At 36.1% G+C, this 21,861-nt stretch overlaps 2 protein-coding genes across 5 annotated transcripts in view; one reads left to right on the top strand and one right to left on the bottom strand.

Moving 5' to 3' along the window:
* Cpap (centrosome assembly and centriole elongation protein) overlaps positions 1 to 6,738 on the top strand; it is a 59,340-nt gene extending 52,602 nt beyond the window's left edge. For 2 of the 3 annotated variants that reach the window (XM_071611369.1, XM_071611371.1), the window contains 6 exons: positions 765 to 832; positions 1,037 to 1,147; positions 2,920 to 3,060; positions 3,147 to 3,231; positions 3,319 to 3,439; positions 6,419 to 6,738. In XM_071611369.1, coding sequence (XP_071467470.1) covers positions 765 to 832; positions 1,037 to 1,147; positions 2,920 to 3,060; positions 3,147 to 3,231; positions 3,319 to 3,439; positions 6,419 to 6,611 — 719 coding nt within the window. In that variant the 3' untranslated portion in view covers positions 6,612 to 6,738. The remainder of the gene's footprint in view (positions 1 to 764; positions 833 to 1,036; positions 1,148 to 2,919; positions 3,061 to 3,146; positions 3,232 to 3,318; positions 3,440 to 6,418) is intronic. The other variant, XM_071611370.1, reaches the window with a different exon arrangement.
* A 2,853-nt stretch (positions 6,739 to 9,591) lies between these two features.
* Rnf17 (ring finger protein 17) overlaps positions 9,592 to 21,861 on the bottom strand; it is a 107,649-nt gene continuing 95,379 nt past the window's right edge. For both annotated transcript variants that reach the window (XM_027941526.2, XM_027941524.2), the window contains exons 31-35: positions 20,812 to 20,928; positions 17,902 to 18,064; positions 12,147 to 12,282; positions 10,760 to 10,949; positions 9,592 to 9,690 (exon numbers count right to left, since the gene is read on the bottom strand). In XM_027941526.2, the coding sequence (XP_027797327.2) occupies positions 9,592 to 9,690; positions 10,760 to 10,949; positions 12,147 to 12,282; positions 17,902 to 18,064; positions 20,812 to 20,928 (705 nt within the window). The remainder of the gene's footprint in view (positions 9,691 to 10,759; positions 10,950 to 12,146; positions 12,283 to 17,901; positions 18,065 to 20,811; positions 20,929 to 21,861) is intronic.

Here is a 21,861-nt window from a genome sequence, read left to right on the forward strand (position 1 = left end):
GAGCTCTACAGATCCCACTGCATATTTCCACAGTTAAGCGTCCCTGTTGCTGAGCATTTAGGTTCCCCCAGGTTTGCAGAATGATGTACAGGGCTACAGAGTGGGTCCTGTTGATATGGCTTTTCCAGGGTATGTATCAGGAGGAGGATGCTGGGTCATGTTAAGAGTGTGTGCACTTATTTTTATAATGTATGGGTTACATGATTTACTGTGCTGGCGATGACCTAAAAAGCTTAGGCTGCTGCCACTTGAACATACTGGTCAAGCCAAATTCTCTTTATTCTTGAATGCCTCTTTTATCTGTACCCCACACCAGTCTCTTAGCAGTCCTTGTTGATTGTCTTTAGAATATCATGGGTCTGTTATTTGAGCTCTTGTTTCTTCCTCTGCACTGTGTATCCTCTGAAAACAGATATTGTCATTGTCTTTGTTGGTCACTGAAGCCATAAGTACTTGTATAAATATTGGAATTCATATAATGGTAAACTCCTACAAATCAGTAGAGAAAAATACTAAGATTTCCTTAGTTAAAGGATAAAGGACAACAGTTCACAAAAGGATACAAATTAAAGAAATGTTTGACTGTATTTGTAAGTTTTAACATTAAAAAAAATTTTTTAATTGTAGATGGACATATTGCCTTTGTTTATTTTTATGTGATGCTGAGGATCGAACCCAGTGCCTCACATATGCCACTGAGCTACAGCCCCAGCCTCTGTTTTAACATTTTAAATTTTGAAACTAACCCTTCAATTTTATCCTAGCAGGGAATCCATCTCAAAGATCCAAGTCTGTACCTGTTCGTGATTTAGGCAGCTCGGATAAAGGACAAGTAAATCTTTTTTAATTTTTGTATATTCAAATAGATTACTCAGGCTTGATATTGATGTTAAGTTTCTAAACTAGTATAAGGGAGGCTTTTATTTAACATTGTATATTTAGCACCGAGTACTAGTCCTAGAACCCTATAATGGTAGAATTCTGTCTTTTGGAAATAAGTATATGTTTAAGCTGCTTGAAATGTCTTGTCTTATAGGCTGCCTTGCCCAGGGAGCCACTTGAACTGGTAAACTTCCCAGATTCTGAATATAAAAAGAAGGAAGAAAAAGAAGAAATTCAGGGAGAAATCAATCATCCTGATGGAAAGGTTAACAAAAAAAATTCTTAAAGATACTGAATGATTTAAAAAATAAACATTGGCTAAAATAGAGTGGAATGCTTAGATTATAAAATATGGTCATGTGTTACATAATAACAGGGATCCATTCATCTGTGTTGTTAAGTGATTGTATCATAATGTGAACATTAGAATGTACTTATATAAATCTAGATGGTCATATATGTATAGGACCTCCGGGGGCATATAATTTTAGGGCTGTGATGAACAGAATGTTTACTCAAGATTAAATGAAGCACAAGAGAAAATGATGCAATCAAAAGATGCATTAAGCAGATTTATGAGGCTGTTCTTGGTGGAACATGCACATTGCTCACAGTAAATTTGTAAGTAGTAGTATATGCTAAAATAACAGTAAAAAATGTAGAGAGTATATAAACTGGTAAAATAGTTATCAAGTTTACATATTTTCCATAATCATATATGTTTAATTTTCTGTACAACCATCAGTGCAGGTTTGTTTACACCAGCATCACCACTAACATGTAATGCCATTGCACTGTTACCACCTCTACATTGCTAGGTGATACGATTTTTCTGTTGCATTATCATTATGGGAGAACACTGTCCTATGTGTCACCCATTATTGATGGGAATGTTATCATGTGGTACTTGACTGTAGTTGATTCCCCCTCCCCCCCCCCCCCAATACTGGGAGTTGGACTCAGGGCCTCTATGCATGCTAGACGAGTACTGCTGAAGTGCTGAGTTATACTTAGCCATTTTAAAAAAAAAATATTTTGAGACTGGGTTTCACTAAGTTGCTAGGCTGGTCTTGACCTTGTGATATTCCTGCCTCAGTCTCCTAGGTAGCTGGGATTAGTGGTTTAACTTCAGGACTGTAGGGGTTTGAACATTTGGACTGTAAAAAATGCTCAGTGTGTCATATGCATTTAGTTGCCATTTCTAGTTTAGTGATATAGCAAAAGAAGGGAATACACCTGTGCCAGAGCTAAGCCTTTGTAGTTCATTCTAGCCCTCATCTTTTGCAGCCTTTCTTATGTTGGTCCTGACACAGGGGCCTCTCTCTTCATTCTAGCCTATATAGTTTGAGTCTTGTGCTTAGGAAAGTTGACTGGATATACCCAGCTGGGTATGCCCATTGAATGAGGAAATGAAAAAGGGTTATAAACAAGGTCTGCATATTGTAGAGAGGTGTGAGGGCTTTTTTCCCCCCTTTAGTTTTATGCAAAACCTGCTTTTTCAGATAATCAAATCTGATACATTTGAATTGAAATTATAAGACCAACGTTTAATCAGTGTTCAACTTGAACAAGAGGACAACAAAGAATACAGTCAAAAGATTTTGATTTTCCAGAAAATCTCCTGCAGAGTAACAAATCATTGATATAAGGAAAGGTTTTCTATTTTTATTAGAGAATTCCAGCTAATAAATGGAAAAGGAATAAACAAATTGAAAAATCACCAGTTTGAAACCTCTAATGAAATAATGGATCTTCTTTACTTTTTTAAAAAAAATATTTATTTTTTTAGTTTTAGGTGGACACAATATCTTTATTTTTCATTTATGTGGTGATGAGGATTGAACCCAGTGCCTCATGCATGCTAGGCGAGCACTCTACCACTGAGCCACAACCCCAGCCCCAAATCTTTATACTTTTCAGACAATGTTTTACTTTTTATTATGAAAGATTTCAAAGCAGGCACTTAGAATTTGGCATATTATGGTTATGTGGTCTCAGGAGGATATCTTACCTACAGATAATCTTGTGTTCTTTTAGGTGGAAAAGGTTTATAAGAATGGGTGCCGACTTATACTATTTCCCAATGGGACTCGGAAAGAAGTAAGCGCTGATGGCAAGAGTGTTACTGTCAATTTCTTTAATGGTGATGTGAAGCAGGTCATGCCAGATGAAAGAGTGGTATGTTTTCCCAGGGATGTTTTCTTTAAGCTCAACCATTTGAACCATCTTGGGAGAAAGGGCTTCCTGACCTTATGTCTTTACAGATCTACTACTATGCTGCTGCCCAGACAACTCACACTACATACCCAGAAGGACTTGAGGTCTTACATTTTTCAAGTGGACAAATAGGTACAAACTTGCTCTATCCTCCTTTATTAAATTCTTCCCTTTATTTAAAAATAAAATAAAAGATTCATGGTAACCTTTTTAAAACAGAAAAACATTTCCCAGATGGAAGAAAAGAAATCACGTTTCCTGATCAGACTATTAAAAACTTATTTGCTGATGGACAAGAAGAAAGCATCTTCCCAGATGGTACAGTTGTCAGAGTACAACGGTATGGCATCTGTTAAATTTGTTTCCAGATTCTGTTTACATGGTTCAACTTTTACTACCATAGGATTTTTAAAAATCTAAAACATTTACTTATGTCATTCAAAATTTCAGTGAGATCAGAGAACAAAGTTAAAGACTTAGAGAGCAGGTGAAACACAGTGTTAGCATTTTGAAGTTAAAAATAGTGAGAAATAAAGCCAGGCATGGTGGCACCCTTCTGTATCCCAGCAGTTCGGGAGACTGAGGCAAGAGGTTTGGGAGTTCAAAGCCAACCTGGCAAGACCCTGTCTCAAAATAAGAAAAAGGCTGGGGATGTGGCTTTAGTGGTTAAGTGACCTTTGGTTCAATCCCAGATACCAAAAAAATAAAACCCAAGAAATAGTGTGAGGTAACATGTTGTCTACACAATATTTCAGGAAAGGGGAATGACAAGTAGTTGTTTAAAAGTAAGTTTTTGTGCTGGGAACCATGGCGCACACCTGTAATCCCAGTGACTTGGAAGGCTGAAACGGGAGGGAGGATCATGAGTTCAAAGCCAGCCTCAGCAAAAATGAGGTGCTAAGCAACTTGGAGAGATGCTATCTCTAAATAAAACACAAAATAGGGCTGGGGTTGTTGCTCCAGTAGTAGAGCACTTGCCTAGCATGTGTGGGTTGAATTCTCAGCACCGCAATATAAGTAAATAAAGGTCCACCAACAACTAAAAAAAAAATTTAAAATTTGAAAACATTGAAATGAGACACAAAGAAGGCAGGCAGTACCCGGTAAAATTTTAAGAATGACAAACTTAAACTATGGCAGCAATATGTAAATTAAACTCTCTTTTCTCTCTTGCTTGTGTTCTGAATTTCTGCACCTCTTAAGTCTGTTTAAGTAGCCTCTCTGATCCAGTTCTTTTAAGTTCTTTAAAAATCACAACCTCATCTGTAATCACAGCGGCTGGGGAGGCCTGAGACAGGAGGATCACAAGTTCAAAGCCAGACTCAGCAAAAGCGAGACACTAAGCAACTTAGTGAGACCCTGTCTCTAAATACAATAGGGCTGGGGATGTGGCTCAGTGGGCAAGTGCCCCTGAGTTCAGTCCCTGGTTACCACCCCCCCCCCCCACCCCATGAGTGTCACCTTTCTCAAAGATAATGTTTCATGGCCTTGCCTGCCCAATCCATAATAGTTTATTATCCTCACCATTTTAATTGCGACCATAATGAAACTACCAAATCCTGTTTTCTGTTTTTCCCCCTTTCTTAGAGATTGAAAGTACCTATTAAATGTTAGTTATATTTAACTAACTGAATTCTATGATATAAACTTGGCAAAAAACAAGGTAAAAACACTTAATAACTGGGGCTATAGCTCAGTGGTAGACTGCTTGCTTGCCTTGTGTATATGAGGCTCTGAGTTTGAACCCCTGTATTTACAAAATTTAAAAAAAAAATCACTCATTTAGATAACATAGACACTTCTTATGGTCATTTAGGCCCTTACCCTGACTGGAAACTTCATCTGGTATTCAAGTAAATAAGTAGCAGTCTGTTTTAAAATTAGAGGAAAAACATATAGTATATACTTCAAGTGCTATCAGAAAATTAAGATTTTTTTTCTTACATTTGAAATTTTGTGTAATAAAATGTAGAGAATATGATACAAAAGAATTTATATACCTGTTTATCCAAGTACTAACTCACAACCAGTCTTTTTCCATTTTTTCACAGACAAATCCCCGGATTATTTTGGCATTTCTAATTTATAGCAGTGGTTCTCAAAATTTAGTGTACATTAAAATCAACTGGATTGTTCAGGGTTATCTTGATGAGTCCCCTACTCCAGTAATTTATGTTTCTGATCAGTTCTTAAATGCTGCTGACACTGTGGAGGGCAGGAATCTCCTGGGTAAGCAGTAGCTTCTCAGAATGGCTTTGGAGTCCCCATACATGTACTCCTCATGCAGCCATTACATTTGTAGGAAAAGAAGAAACCACACAGTACTAGTACCAGTCTTTGTTCAGAAGTGGTGATTCCTAGTCTTCTACCCTATACTTCTCATTAGACTTGTGTCAGAGTTCAGTTTGAATGTCCACACATCAGGCAATCAACTTGGTGTTAATTTTTTCATTCTCTGCTTTAAAAAAATTTTATTGTGGTACTAGGGATTGAGCCCTGAGGCTATCATGAGTTATTACATCTTCAGCGCGCCCCCCTTCATTTATTTTTTAGTTGTAGTTGGACACAACACCCCTACTTCACCCGTTTACCCCTGTATGGGGTGCTGAGGACCAAACCCTAGGCCTCGCGCGAGCGCTCCACTGCTGAACCACAACCTCAGCCCTCAGCCCCCCTTTTTTGAGACAGGATTTCAGTTGTTGAGGCTGGCCTGAACTGGAGAGTCTGCTGCCTTAGTCTCCCAAGTAACTGGGATTACAAATGTGTGCTATCATGGCCTATTGGCCTTTTTCATTGTTTCAAAATAGGCTGTCCTAAGTCTGATGATGCCCTTCCCAAGTACAGCTTTCTTCCCCACCTGATACAGAACAAGCACTTGGATGCTTTTAACTTAGTGAAAGGAGGGTCAAAACAAAACCACAAATACTCCAAAATAGCTAGATTTTAATATAATGATCAACTTTTTAGAAGCAGAACACATATAACATTAAAAAAAACAGGCATTTTTGTAGTAAAAATATGTTTATTAAAGCAAACTTTATCTGATAACTGAAGCCGTTAGCCTGCAGCAGAAATTCTATAGAAAGAACATGGAGCTGTAATAAGGACCAAAGGTATTGTCCACAAGAAAAATAACTGCAGAATCAAAAGGTTACTTTTAAGGAGTTTTCTTTCCCTTTGTGTGCACATTTTTCTTTTTCTTTTTTTAGTGGTGCTGGGATTGAACCCAGGCTAGGCATGCTAGGCCAGTGCTCTGCCACCGAGTTACGCCTCAGCCCTATTACATATTTTTAAAGAAATTCTATTTTAATTTTTACAGTGACGGCAACAAAATCATAGAGTTTAATAATGGCCAAAGAGAACTCCATACCTCCCAGTTCAAGAGAAGGGAATATCCAGATGGCACTGTTAAAACTGTCTATACAAATGGTCATCAAGAAACCAAGTATACATCTGGTCGAGTACGAGTTAAAGACAAGGATGGTAATGTCCTAATGGACACAGACTTGTAATGATCCTTGTATGACTATAATCATGAAGTAATACTGATTTTCCTGTCAAAAATGTATATTTCTTGTGAATTCTGTTTAATTTATTATAGATTCTGTGTGTATGTGTGTGAATAAATGTAAAAGATTATGTTTGCAGGAATGCATAGTTTCTTCATTTTAGATTTGAAATGCACAAGGACAGCTTTCATTTATAAGTCACCTATCCTGTCTTTTACTGTTAGTTCATACGTTATAATGTTTTCCTTAGTCTATGTACAAGTTTCTAAATAATGTTTTGCATTGGAGATGGTTGTAAAAACCAGGAAGTACAAGATGTATGTCACATAAATGCCTCCCAGGCACAGCAGCCATAGAACATGGACTTGCACAGAGTGCATGCTCAGGTGTCTCTCTCTCTCTCTAGCCAAAATATTAGTGTTCAATTAGTATTACAGTTAAAATGATCAACAGAGGCGCATTAATTTTAATAGAATGGGAAGTTACAACAGTGAGTGAATACATATATTTCCAACAGTATTACAGGTAGTGGTATATAATCTTATACTAATTAGTTATAACAAGGCTGAAAAAATAGGACACCTGAAAGAGAGGTGGCTGTGAATAAGTAACTAGCCTGGTACTGATGGACTGCACCTTTATGTTATCACCAATGATGCTGTAGACTGACAGAAGCGAGGTGTCTTGAAGAAGGGCAAGTCAGTCACCTCTCTATATCATAAATAGGACAATAAATTTTGATCAAACCTTGGTTTAAAAAAATATATATATTTTTTTTTGTATTAAGGATTGAACTCGGGGGTGCTCTACCACTAAGCTATATCCTCCTCATCTTTTAAAAATTTTACTTTGGATAGGGTCTCACTACATTGCTGGCTTGGAACTTGCAATCCTCCTGCCTTAGCCTCTGAGTAGCAGGTGTGTGCCACCTCCCCAGGGTAGGAAAGTAAGTTGATAATGACTCATTTGAAAAAAGAATGTATCAGCTCGTGCTGTGGTGCATTCCTGTAATCCCAGTTGCGGGGGAGACTGAGAGAGGAGCATTGTGAGTTCAAAACCAGATTCAGCAACTCAGTGAGATCCTATCTTGAGTACCCCTGAGTTCGATCCTTGGTAGCAAAAAAAAGAAGAAAAAATCAATTCCAGGTGATTTAAAAACTGAATATGAAAACAAAAGTTCACAACTTTTTCATGAAAATGAGCTATATTACCTCAGGATAGGGAAGGATTTTTTAAATAAGACACATACACACACACACACAAAAAAACCCCCACAAATCTTAAAGGTTATAAATAAGTGAAAAAATGTCAAAAGCTAGTACAAGAAAGGGAAAAGGATGCTGGTTGTGGTGGTGCACATCTATAATCCCAGCTACTCAGGAGGCTGAGGCAAAGAAATGCATGACTGAGGCCAGCATGGGCAACTTGGCGGCAAGACCCTGTCTTAAAATGAAAAGGGCTCAGCTCAGAGGTAAAGCCCTTTCCTCACATAGGGATGTTCTAGTTTCAATACCCAGCAACCCATACCCACCCCACCAAAAGCCATAGGCTAGAAGACTAGATGATACATAAGCCTGACAAAAGATTACTATAGTAAATCAGTAAAATTATAACTCAACAGAAAATTGAACCAAAGCTATGAATATAATTCTGTTAATAAACTAGAAAATGCATATTAAATGCACATTAAAACAATGAGATACCTTTTTATACTCATGTCATATTCTGGCAAACAAAGGTCTGGCTATACTCTGGTAAACTTTAGATAACCATTTTTTTAAGAAAGTAATTACCCTATGACCCAGCAAATCCCACTATTATACATATATATACTAGAAAACCTCTCACATGAGGCCTTTAAGAAAAAACTGGTAATCAGATATCTGATACCTAATAAATCATGCACCAAATGGGTATAGCAGTGAAAGTGAGTAAAATAAATCTACACACACCAATATAGCTAACTAGTGCAAATAAAATAGAAAATAAAAGTTAACAGTGTGATTCCACAATCATTAAAAAATACACAGAGCAACAGTGTGTCTGATTTATGGATACATTCATATACAGTGAAATCATAAAGACCCATGTGAGAAGTCTAAATATCAAATCACATGATGTCTGTCTTAAGGACAATCATTAAGTTTATGAGCTGGGGTTGTGGCTCAGTGGCAGAGCACTTACTTGCCTATCATGTGTGAAGCACTGGGTTCAATTCTCAGTACCACATATAAATGAATAAAATAAAGGTTCATCAACATCTAAAAATTTTTAAAAAGTTCATTTTAAACTATTTTAAATTTATAGTAAAACAAAACATGAAAACATTTGAAAGCAAATATGTTTATTGACTATTTTTTCACACCATTTTTATCAGTTCAACATGTAAGAATAAGGGGGAGGAAAAAAAGAACAGCACTACTTGCAGAACAAATAAAGAAAACTAAGCCTGAAATAAAACAGAAAAGTTCCCTCTGGTCTCTTGTAGATGCTCTGCACTGTCTATACCTAAAAAACAAAATGTGTGTTACTTTAAACCTCTGCTTTATGTAAATTGTTCACATATAGTTGTTGAATCACAAGAGTTATGTGAATGAATAAGATAAGAGGTATCTGTTAACTCAGTGCTTTAAAAACTATCAGGAGCTAACTGTTCAGTCATGCCATATGCACACCACAGTCATATGCCCTGAATTACTTATGGTGCTCACTGTCCTGCTCGCCCCATACCCATCTGGTACTAGGACGGTCACAACAGCCATTCCAGTGTTCTCATAAATATGGGGCCTCTGATGCTGATGCTCAAGAGGTAAGAAGGGCCTAAGAAGAAATTTGGAGGAGAGATTCTTGTAGAGTTTTGTTCATTCCTTTGAGAATCAAGGAAAATCAAAGGGTGCTTTTATAAGCAATTCAGCATTATTTATGCTATGGCAGTCACATGCTTCATGTCAACTGGAAGAGTGGATGAGAAAGTACACTTACATCATTCATCTCTGTCTGCCAGCCCCATTTCTACTAATGACATATGAACTGGATACTGTTCATCTTCATATAATGTCACTATTTGTTCTGGTGCCTGAGCCTAAAATTGAAAGGTACAGCTGTCAACAAAACCATGTCTTTGCTGCCCTTTCCTTCCTACTCTGGCCATTCACACAGGAGGGAAAAGTCATTCTCTAGACTTATTTCTAATTTATACTTTGTTAGACTTATTTCTAATTTATACTTTGTATTTCCAAAGGGCATCAGCAATGTTTCCTGCTAAATCCATTCTTTTCTTCTGCTCTATCTAAACTGTAATTAAGTCTCAATCTTTTCCTAGATGGACTTTAATTAATTACCATTATCTATGTTAAAGTTGATCTGCGCTCCACACTCAAAGTCCCCTGTTTGCATAAACGGAGTATATTTGATTGTTATTCACAAAGGTGAAAAAAATACTTATTTGTAAGAAATACTTGCCCTGGCTTCTTGAGAGAAATCCTACATGAACTCTACACACACACCACTGTGACATGCATAGGGGTTTTTTAAACAGCACTTTCTAGTAACATTACTGTCTCATGAACTCATCATATCTTATGTGTAAATCCCAAAGTCATGGATGGGACCAGGCAGGTAACATAAAGGAAGGAGGGAGGCAGGCAGGGTCAATACCAGTAATAAGGATGAGGACAACCTCTGAAGGTCAACTTTCCATCTAGCACCAGTCTAGCTGACTGCCTTACTGGGAAGGAGATTGGGGATTTCTATAATGTAGATATGTTTCTATGACAATCCTCATCCCTGCAAATTAACCTAACCCATACCTCTGTGGTAATACTTATTGCATTCTAACTCAGATTAAGTAGTGGTTTGCATGTTTGTTTCCCTTCATTAATTTACAAGTTCTTTAATTACAGGATATATAGCTTGATTATTTAAATCTTACTCATTACCTATCATGATAGAGATAATAAATTTTGTTATATATAAGCTAAAATACCATTTAACAAATCTTAAGATTTTTCTTGTAGTATGCACAGTTTTTTATGCCTTAACTATTACATTTCTGCATGTAGATTTACATAGAAACAAAACACTACAAAATTAATAGGAACTGCTGGAAATAGTTTTTAAGAGAATTTTGGCTAATAAAGATAGATATTTACCATGGAGGAAGCATAGAGCTGTTTTCCTTGAAGACAATCTATCATGGCCCACAATGCCTCCATGCTCCACTTGGGACAATATGGTATTCTTGTCTTTCCTGAGTCTCTTATAGGAGGTTTAAAACCAGCCAAGAGAACCTTTATGGCTCGGGCTGGGTACTGCATAAGATGAAGAGGAATTTGACGCAGTCTGTCACAAAAGAAATTTTTTAAATGTTTAGAATGTTGCAATTCAAATTCTCTTTACAGTTGAAACTAAAACTCTTAGGAGAAAATATAAGGGAAAAGCTTCATGATGTTGGATTTTGCTATGAAACTAAAAGCATAACCAAGAAAAGAAAAACCAGATAAAATGGATCTCAAAAGTAAAAACTTCTGTGAATTAAAGGACATAATTATAGTGTTAAGGCAGCCCATGGAATGGAGGAAACTATAAATAAAAATGGACATTTCTCCAAAGAGAATATACAAATGGTAAAAAAGCACATGAAAAGATGTTCAACATCACTGATGATTAGGGAAAGGCAAATCCAATTCACAAGGAGTTCCTACCTTGCACCCATTAGGATGTGAAGGGAAGGAGGGCAGGAAAGGAAGGAACAGAGGTGGGAGAGAGACAAACCCCCCAAATAGGAAACCACTGTTGGTGGAAAAACTAGAATCCCTGGGGGAACTGCTAATGGGAATATAAAGTGGTATAGCTGTTATAGAAACCAGTTTATGACAGTTCCTCAAAAAATAAAATTAGAATATTTGATCTAATAATTCCATTTCTGAATATATATCTAAAATAATTGAAAACAGGATTTCAGATATTTGTATACACGTTGATACGAACAATATTCACTACAGGTAAAAAGGTGGAAGCAACACAAGCATCCACTGATGGAAAAATGGATAAATAAGATGTGGTGTGTATAAACGATATTATTCAGCCTTAAAAAATGAAATTCTGGCACATGCTACAACATGGATGAATCCTGGGAATAATGCTAAGTAAATAAGACAAAAGGATGAATACTGTATGATTTTACTTATATAAAGTACTTAGAATAGGCAAATTCATAGAGACTCAAAGTAAATGAGTTATTAGAGGCTTGGGGGGGTGTCAAATGGGTTGTTTGATAACAGAGCTTCTGTTTGATGAAAAAGTTCTGGAAATGAAAAGTGGTGCTAGTTGTGTAACACTGTGTAAGTATTTAAAGCCAATTAATTATATATTTAAAAACAGTTAATAAATTTATGTATATCTTATCACAATAAAAATCTAGACTAAAAATCATTAATACATAATCGGCTTTAGTTTTTTTTTTCTTTTAAAAGCAGAGGTAAGATCTTCTCCCAAAACAAAAAGGAATCATTATTTGACTTTTTTTTTTTTTTTTACCTGTTTACTGTCAGCTTTTCAGTTGATCCATAATCAACAAACTGTACCAGGACAGATAAAGGATTAAACTCTTTAATGGATACAATCTTTGCTCTATACCATAAGCCATCAGCATATTCTGCAAGGCAAGGCATTTCTGGAAAGGCAGGAAAAGGGGAAAATCATAAAATTGCCTATGATTCTTTTTTTTCTGAATTTTTTTTTATTGCCAGTGGACCTTATTTATTTATATGTGGTGCTGAGAATCAAATCCAGGGCCTCACACATGCTAGGCAAGCACTACAACTCCAGCCCTGACTCTGATTTTCTTAAAAATATTTTAATCTAGAAAAGTACAAAGATGTAAATATAACAACCATATGCTCACTACCCAGAATTAAATAGAGAATTGCTTTATGTTAGCCTCTACTGCTTGTATTTTATAAACTTGCCTTACTAATTCCTTAACATTAAGCTTTGAACAAAGCCACTTTCACATCCTTAGAATTCCTAATTTTATTTTCATGGCTTAGGTCACCTTGCTACCAGTCCACTTCTAATTCTTCCAAACCTCTCATAGTTTGGGTTATGTTTTGCAAGGGAAAAGAAATAGTTTCTATAGTTCCTGTTTTCAATGGTCATCCAATCCTTCTGTGTTAAACAACCATATTAATTAAATTTTATAAGTTCAATTACACTGCTCTTATTTAAAAAATTTCAATGGCATCTTAACTGCCTGCATACCGTCCGTAACACTGCAATTTATGGGCTTCTTCAGAGCCTTGCAAGCATTTCCTACATCATGTACTCAATTAGTTACCTCAATATGATTACTTAATTTAAAATCTTAATGACTGTACTTCATCATATTCATGTCTGTTCCTCTATCAAGAATTTTCTCCTAGGAGTGCAAGTCCCTGAGAGACTGAAGAAGAATCAGTGATCAAAATGCCTGGTAAAGCAAATCCTTCTGAGAAAAAGTCTTAACAGTTGAAAAGAAATTCAAAAAGAAAATTCAATAGTGAGGAATTGGAGTTGTCAGAGAAACAGGTAGAACAGGAAAAAAAATCATCCAAAGTATTTATCTTCTTCAAATTTTTGACAAATAAAACATACTAATATAAAACAGATAAAGACAGCATCCAACAGAGAAAAACCCGGCAATCTCTTTCAAGAGTACCAGACAGCATTTGCAAACTATGATACAATCAGTAATAATAGCAATTCTGAGTAATACTATTAAGGAAAAAGAACAAATTCAGTATCAACTACCTGAAAATAAAATTGCTGTAATTGTGTGAAACCATGAAAGTTCCTCCCAGAAAGCTGAAATATTTAATGTTTCAGATCTACAGAAAATGGAGAAGGCATGAGATGGAGCTAATGAAGGAGGAGGTCTGACAGTACTAAGAAGAGACCACAGAATCAATGACTGAAAATATTCAGAGACTTAAGAACAAAATTCAAATTGTGGTACATGAGGTAGAAAAGGAGAAGGTAAAACATGCTTCAAATGGATTTTAGTGGGGTACTCTTAGATGTTCTTTACAATTCGTACCAGATGAAGAACTTGATGTTTATCAAAGAAGCCTGTAAGAAATTAGATCTCTTTAAGAGTTTATAGGTTGTTTCATATTAATTTAATGTTTATGATATTATAAAGGCCAAAGCCTAATATGCACTTTATTCTTTTTGGGGTACTGGGGATTGAACTCAGGGGCACTTGACCACTAAGTCACATCCCCAGCCCTATTCTGTATTTTATTTAGAGACAGGGTCTCACGAAGTTGCTTTGGCGCCTCGCTGTTGATAAGGCTGGCTTTGAACTTGCAATCTTCCTGTCTTAGAGTTGCTAGGATCAGAGGTGTGCGCCACTGCGCCTGGCCTGCACTTTAAAATTAGTATGTAGTCCTGAAAACTCTGTGTAGAGCAGTTGCTAAATCTAGAAAATCAATATTTATATTGTTGTCTTGCATTTATTTGCCTAAACCCATAAGAATACCCATGATCTAATGATTTATAATGGCAGAATGAAGCTGATTTATTGGTTAGCATGGAAGAACTGTTACATTGAGACTTCATATATGTAAAGTGTTTATGTATAGTGCCTAATGAATAATGAAATAAGTATTTGCTTTAGCTGATAGCTTGCATTTTTCTGTCTAGTCACCTGGAACTGAGAAATTCTCAGATGCCTTCACTCTTACCTAACTCAGTCTTTTTGGGGAGTCATTAAGATTTGCCAGGTATCTTAAACTTTTTTTTTTTAATATTTATTTTTTAGTTTAGTTGGACACAGTACCTTTGTTTTATTTATTTATTTTTATGTGGTGCTGAGGATCGAACCCAGGGCCTCGCAGATGCTAGGCAAGTGCTCTACCGCTGAGCCACAACCCAAGCCCTTAGGTATCTTTAATTTTAAAGTACCATCAACATTGTATTTCTTTGGTTGGTTATTGAGTAGATATTGGATATTTATTTTCTGCCTTCATTAAATCATATTCTTATTTTAAAAAATTATTAAAAAGGAACTTAAGTACCTTTAGTCCTTAAAACAAAAATCAACCAAAAACTATTTTGGGAAAACAGTGTTCAAGAACTGGCTGTCAAAGGCAAAAGGTAACTTAAACCAAAGAAGGCAGCAGATAAATTCAGGATTATATAAAATGCAGTTTATTGGAGACTATGGAGTGTCTCTGTGGCAGCAAGACAAAAGAATCCCTTCACCCTACAGCAGGAGGAAGCTAGACAAAGGTATCCCACAGCTGACCAAAATGCACCTGGGCTTTCTCAAATACTGTTAACATGTCAAAAGTCAGTCAAGAGACAGTTCAGGTGTGTCTACCACAAAGGCTCAGCTGACTATGTTAACGGATTTGCTTATCGTATAGAGTTTGGGATATATGCCAGAGTCACCTGGTAGTGAGATGATGTTTACCACCAAGGTGGCTATAGTCATTTAATGCTGGATCCCTATAAATCCCTTTCTTATAAAACTGTCTTCATCATGTAGTAAGCATATATGTGTCAACAAGTGATTATTTCTTTGGTTGGTTAGTGAGTAGATATTGGATATTTATTTTCTGCCTTGTACTTTAGAGGTGTGTAGTATTTCAATGTCATTTGTTTATATATCAATAATCTTTCCTAAGCCACTACTGTGTATTGTCTTGGTTCTATTATCTATTTGTAAAATAAATTAACTATAGACTAAAAAAAAAAAAAAAAACAAAGAAAAACCAAAACACACTCCTGAGGTCCCCCCTTTTTGAGGGTGGATACTGGGTACTGAACTCAGGGGTGCTCTGCCATTGAGCTACATCTCCAGCCCTTTTTATTTGAGACAGAGTCTTCCCAAGTTGTTGAGGCTGGTCTTGAACTTGTGATCCTCCTGTCTCAGCCTCCTGAGTCACTAAAAACAGCAGTGTGCTACCATGTCTGGCCATCCTGAGCTCTTCTTTTTACATCTAGTCTTCTTTCAACATGACTTAAAAAGTTCTGACTATAACTGATCAAAGCCTTCTCTGTGATCCTGTGGCATTATATACAACCTTTAATATGAGCTGTTACTTTATACTAAGATTACATGTCTATCTACCTGTTCTTTGGAGCTCAGAATTAGAGTTTACATTCCTAATATGGTATCTGGTGCAAATGCTCAATATAAAGTGTGTTAATGAATGGCAGGCTTGAGTAAAACTGGGAACATCAGCATAGTATTTACACCCTTCTAAATTTTAAAGTAGGTAGAATATGCCTCAATATCCGGTCTTATTCTACTTCCTATATCATGCTCTCTAGATAATTCCACAAGGAAAAATGGAGTTGTGAACAAATGACATTGAAATACTACACACTTCTAAAGTACAAACATCTTTATTTTAAGTAATCTAAAAAATTTTTCAATTATGTATTTTTGCTGTGCTGAGCCTTGAACACCCTGTACCTTGTACATGCTAGGCAAGTACTCTACCACTGACCTATATATTCCTACCCCCTCAAATAATTTTTTATTAGTTATTCCTGAAGGTGTAAAGTCATCAATAGAATAATAAAGAATCTCATCTATCTGATCTGTCCTGCATAGTTAATAACTGAAAATATTGTTAACAGTCCAACTTTACCTTGCTAGCCTTAAAAACATGGCTTTTTAAAATAGAACTTAAAAAACCCTGAAACTCCTATTTGTCATTTTAACACAAAAAACCCTCCTTTGATATAAATTCCTTATTGAACATACCTATGCATTACTTTAACTTTCATACTTTAAATAAATTTTTATTGAAGTATAAAATATTCATCAAAAATGCACAAATAATGTATGTTTAACTCCATGAACTCCATGTGACTTCCCTTGAGATATGAACAAAATGAAGAAGGAATTGTTCCCTCTGGACTGTAAACAGGGAATAAATGAAAAAAACCCCATGAGTTTATTTACTCATTTGATATTTATAATTTTATAAGCACCTACTTGTGTCAGGTATTCCTCTAATTGCTGGTGACCCTGAGTCACCTACTCCAGTGCTATTTAAAAGAGGTGAGAAGAAGGATGGAGATTTGGGGGCATCTGAAGGTGGAGACTGTTTTTTTTTTTTTTTTTTTTTGGTGGAGACTGTTTTATATTGAGAGGTCAGGAAAGACTTGCAATAAAGGAACATTTGAACAGAGACCTAAACTGTCACAGACAGTCTGGGGAAGAACATTTCAAGTGGAGGCAACTGCAAGCAATATTCATCAGCCAAAAGTAGATCATGACCTATTAAAATCTCCCTGGACTCCATGCTGCCTGCCAACCCATCAGAAGCTGTGCTTTTCAGTGGCTTTCTCAGTGTTATTTAAGCAAATGAAATATGCTTGTTCTCATTTTATTTGTTTATGTAATATTTTTGTGCTACTTCAGTAAGAGAATGTATTTTAATAACCTTATGTACTTAATAATCATAGATATTTGTGACAATATTTTTGTAGTCACAGAATAAAATAAGCATTGCACTCTGAAAAAAATAAAAAATAAATAAAATAAAATCTCCTTGGAGAGGCTGAGGCAGGAGGATTACAAGTTTGGAGGCCAGCCTTATAAACTTAATGCGACTCTGTCTCAAAATTAAAAAAAAAAAATTAAAATAAGGTAAGACATGAATTAGGTTGATATACTTTTTCCTTTGCTAAATAAAGTATCTTCTGATGAATAAATACACCTGTATCACATGTTGATATAAATGTATAGGCACTCTTGGTATTCACGAACTGTCAAACCACAAACTAAATAGATTTCCCTTACAGCAGAATCATGCATATTTAATAAAGCCTGAAAGAACAGATTGGACAGAAAAAAGGAATTTAACCTATCCTGATGGACCAGGACAGTCTTGAGTCCCCCCATCTCAAAATTATCAGTGTAAGTGGTTTATAATTGAATCACTGCAATTAAAGTCTAAATGGCAACTTTCACTATTTGAGCTAGTGGTAAAACTTCATGCTTAGAAAATGATCTTTTATACTTTATGCTGTCAATTTCCCAACATACAGATTTTTTGGGAAGTAGAAATATCCCAGAGGATTTGCTTAACTCCTCTTTTAGTTTACCTTCCTACTCTAGAAAATGAGGGAGAGATTATATCCAAGTTATCTTTGGAATTTGAAGATTTCATGCATGTAAAATGAGTATAAGAAAATACAGTTAGCATTAGCAATAACCCAAACTCCTGTCCATTACAATAAAAATCAAGTTTTGCTAGTAACCTTATTTTGTTTAAAAAAAAAAAAAGTATACCTGTTCTAAAATCTGTCAGAGGAGGGAATCTCTCTACATTCTTATTAAACCTCTGCAGTGCTTCTTCAAGACTCTCGGATTCCGATTCCCAGCTGATGTCATCTGTGTTACTATGATGGTTACACTGACTACGGTTTTCTACAGAATCAAGGCAAATGTACACCTAAATGGATGGAAGGGAAGGAAAAGAACTTTCAAGTTTTGTAATTTCTAGTATTCACTTATGTGGATGAATTATTGTGGCAAGTGGTCTCAAAGCCCCAATGATCCTTGCCTCCTGCTGCTTACCTCACTGTAGTTCCCTCCCACATTCTACTACCCTGATTTTGTAGTCAAAACACCACCATTTGAAGTAGGGTGTGACTATTGAGGCTGGATAAGAGACATGTGGCTTTGTTCTCTGGTGCTCTTGTTGGGGAATGCAAGCTCCAGGAAGTCTGTAGCCACAGCCTAAGCAGGCCACTGGAAGGGCCTCAAGGATGCAGAACTGACCTCTCCAGGTAATGTCATGTCTTTTTTAAAAGTGAATTCTACAGTCCTCATCAACATCTTGATTACAACCTAGACTAATCCTGACCTAGACTTAATTAAGCAGTGTTTTTTAACCTTTTTTTGTTTATTTTTATGTGGTGCTTATGGTCAAACCCAGTACCTCACATGTGCCAGGCAAGTGCTCTACCACTGAGCCACAACCTCAGCCCAATTAAGCAGTTTTTTTGGGGGGTACTGGGTATTGAACTAAGGGGCACTCAACCACTGACCCACATCTCCAGCCCTTTTTTGTATTTTATTTACAAACAGGGTCTCATTGAATTGCTTAGTGCCTTGCTAAGTTGCTGAGGCTGGCTTTGAACTCGTGATCCTCCTGTCTCAGCCTCCTGAACCTCTGAGATTACAGGTGTGTGCCACCATGCTTGGCCTAATTAAGCAGTTTCTAGATTCCTAACCCTCAGGTGTGTGCTGTAAGCTGCTAATTTGGGGCAATTCATTATGTAGCAATAAATAATACAAAAATTATTATAAAACCCAGCAATAGTTGTACACTACTATGGTCTCTGATGAAAGTAGACAACAAGTCCTTTCCTTCCTGTGAGACAATAGTTTACTATGTAAAAGGTTGAATGAGCTGCTTCTGCTACTTGTCTTTCCTCCTCCTTTTTGGCTAAGAACATGTAAGTTTGAATTTTTTTTTTTTTTTTTTTTTTTTTTTTTTTTGCAGTACTGGGGATTGAAACCAGGGCCTTGCACATGATAGGCAAGAAATAACATTAGAAATAAGCTAACTTTCTGGGAGCGGTGGTGCATGCCTCTAATACCAGTGGCTCAGGGGGCTGAGACAGGAGGATCTTGAGTTCAAACCAGCCTCAGCAAAAGCGAGGTGCTAAGCAACTCAGTGAAACCCTGTCTCTAAATAAAATACAAAATAGGACTGGGGATGTGGTTCAGTGATTGGGTGCCCCTGAGTTCAACCCCTGTACCAAAAAACAAAAAAAATCAAAACCCTGCTTCCCCAGCCTGTTATAACAAAACTCAAGTTTTGTTAAGAATCTATTTCCTGGGCTGAGGCTGTATATCGGTGGTAGAGTGCTTGCCTCGCCAATGACACCACATAAAAATAAATAAAGATACTGTGTTCATCTAAAACTAAAAAAAAAAAAAATATATTAAAAAAAATCTATTTCCTTCAAAAAATAAGTATACCTGTTCTAAACTCTGATAGAGGAGGGGAATGTCTGTACATTCTTTTTTTTTGGTACTGGGAATTGAACTCAGGGCTGCTTACCCACTAAGCCACATTCCCAGCCTTTTCTTTTCTTTTTTTTTTTTAACTTTCTTTTTTAATGATTTATTTATTTATTTTGTATTACAATTCTTAATACATTATACAATAGTTTATCATATCTCTGATTATATATAACATATGATGACACCAAATTCACATCTTCATACCCAGCCTTTTCTTGAACTGTATTTAGGACAGGGTCTCACAGGATTGCTTAGGGCCTCACTAAGTTGCTGAGACTGGCTTTGAATTCATGATCTTCCTGCTTCAGCCTCCTGAGCTGCTGGGGTTACAGGCATGCCCCACCATACCTGACTAGAATGTCTTTGCATTCTTATTAAACTTCTGCAGTGCTTCTTTAGGCTCTTTTTCAAGGTTGTAACTCCTTCACTGAGCTACAACCCCAGCCCTTTTTTATTTTTTGAGACAGGGTCTCCCCTCAGTTGCTCAAGCTGTCCTCAAAATTGCAATCTTCCTGCCTTAGCCTACTGAGTAGCTGAGATTACAGGTGGTATACCTGTGCTGGGCTTTATAAGTGAATTTTCTTTATTGCATTATTCAGTCAGTCAACATTCACCTAGTGGCTACTAATATATATATTTAGAATAGTGACATATATATGTCACTATTCTAAATTCTGGAGAATATATCAATGAATAACATGGATTAAGAGTCCTATTTTCATAGAGTTACTTTCCAGTGAGGAAAGTAGACAAACATCATAAATAGAAACAGGTTTTTTTTTTTTTTTTCCATATCACTTATCATCTAACAACTTACTAACCCACAGCAATCAGGGATTTTGGTATAGGAAAAACCACTGCTAGTGAGATGTTTTTGATTTTATAGGAGGAAACAGTTCTACCTTAAATATCTAAAAAAATCAATATAAATACAACAGTGAGTAAAGGCACAAGACACTGAACCTAGAAGGTGTTACCAAACATCTGCTTCATGATAAATAATAAATGTCTGAGGAGGATATTACATGGTGAGGCCAATTAGAGATCACCAGTTTTACAATATTTACAGTCAGGAAGCTGGAGAAGTGAAGAAGCAATTCTAATATTTAAAACAAAGATTGCTGCTATGTTTTTAACCACTACCAAATCACCCAGATGACATACTTCGTTAGGTGAGACAACGTGTTTCACTTGAACAGCATACAGTTCTTCTGGGGGAGGTAGAGATGAAGACAAATATGGTGGTAAAATAGGAGTCTCCGTTTCAGACAAAAGCAATTCCTGAAACACCACAAAAATTTCAAATTTCAGAATGACAATCACAAAAATTGACTATAGAAATTCATTCTGGTGTTAACTTACTTTCAATTAGCAGAAAGCAAATTATCCTTGATATTGAAAATGACAATAGTTTTGAGGTAGTAGAAACAAAATGTTCTAAGATGTTTAGCTTTCTTTTGTCCTCCATCAACAATAATTGGCACTAATGAATAGGACTGGGGTATCTGAGGTGCAGAACAGGGGCAATTTCCTTTTGCCTTTACATGCTTCTGTAGTATTTCAGAATAATTTTAGAATAATTATTTTCTAATAAAACTAAAATTATATATGAAATGCTAAAAGATTAGTTAAAATCATCAAAAAAGGTGAGTATCTATCTTATCCATCTCTTCTGTTCTGCAGTGCTGGGGATTGAACACAAGGCCTTGCACATGTTAGGCAAGTGATCTACCACTGAGCTACACCCCCATTCTCACATCTTTTTAAAACGTACTTTTTACTCCTTGTCTATCAATGGATAAAAGAATAAAAATGGATAAAGAAAATTATATACACACACACACACAGGAATTTTATTAAGTCATAAAGAAAAAATTCCATTATGTTATTTGCAAGAAAAGGATGGAACTTGAGACCATTAAATTAAATAAGCAAAACTTAAAGTCAAGGGTTGTATGTTTTCTCTCATGTGTGGAAACTAGAGAGGAAAAATGAAAAGTGGTGGGGAATAAGTAGAGGAAAGGGATCAGGGGGATACAGGAGAAGAGGGAAGGAGGAAATACTGGGGAATGATATTAGCCTAATTATATTGTTACACTGTATGTATGTATGAATATGTAACAACAAATCCCACCATTATGTACAACTATAATGCACCCATAAAAATATAGAAAAATTAATTTTTATTCTTAAAGAATATGATAAATAACATAA

The sequence above is a fragment of the Marmota flaviventris genome, chromosome 4 (assembly GCF_047511675.1).
Source record: "Marmota flaviventris isolate mMarFla1 chromosome 4, mMarFla1.hap1, whole genome shotgun sequence".
Classification (NCBI taxonomy): domain Eukaryota; kingdom Metazoa; phylum Chordata; class Mammalia; order Rodentia; family Sciuridae; genus Marmota; species Marmota flaviventris.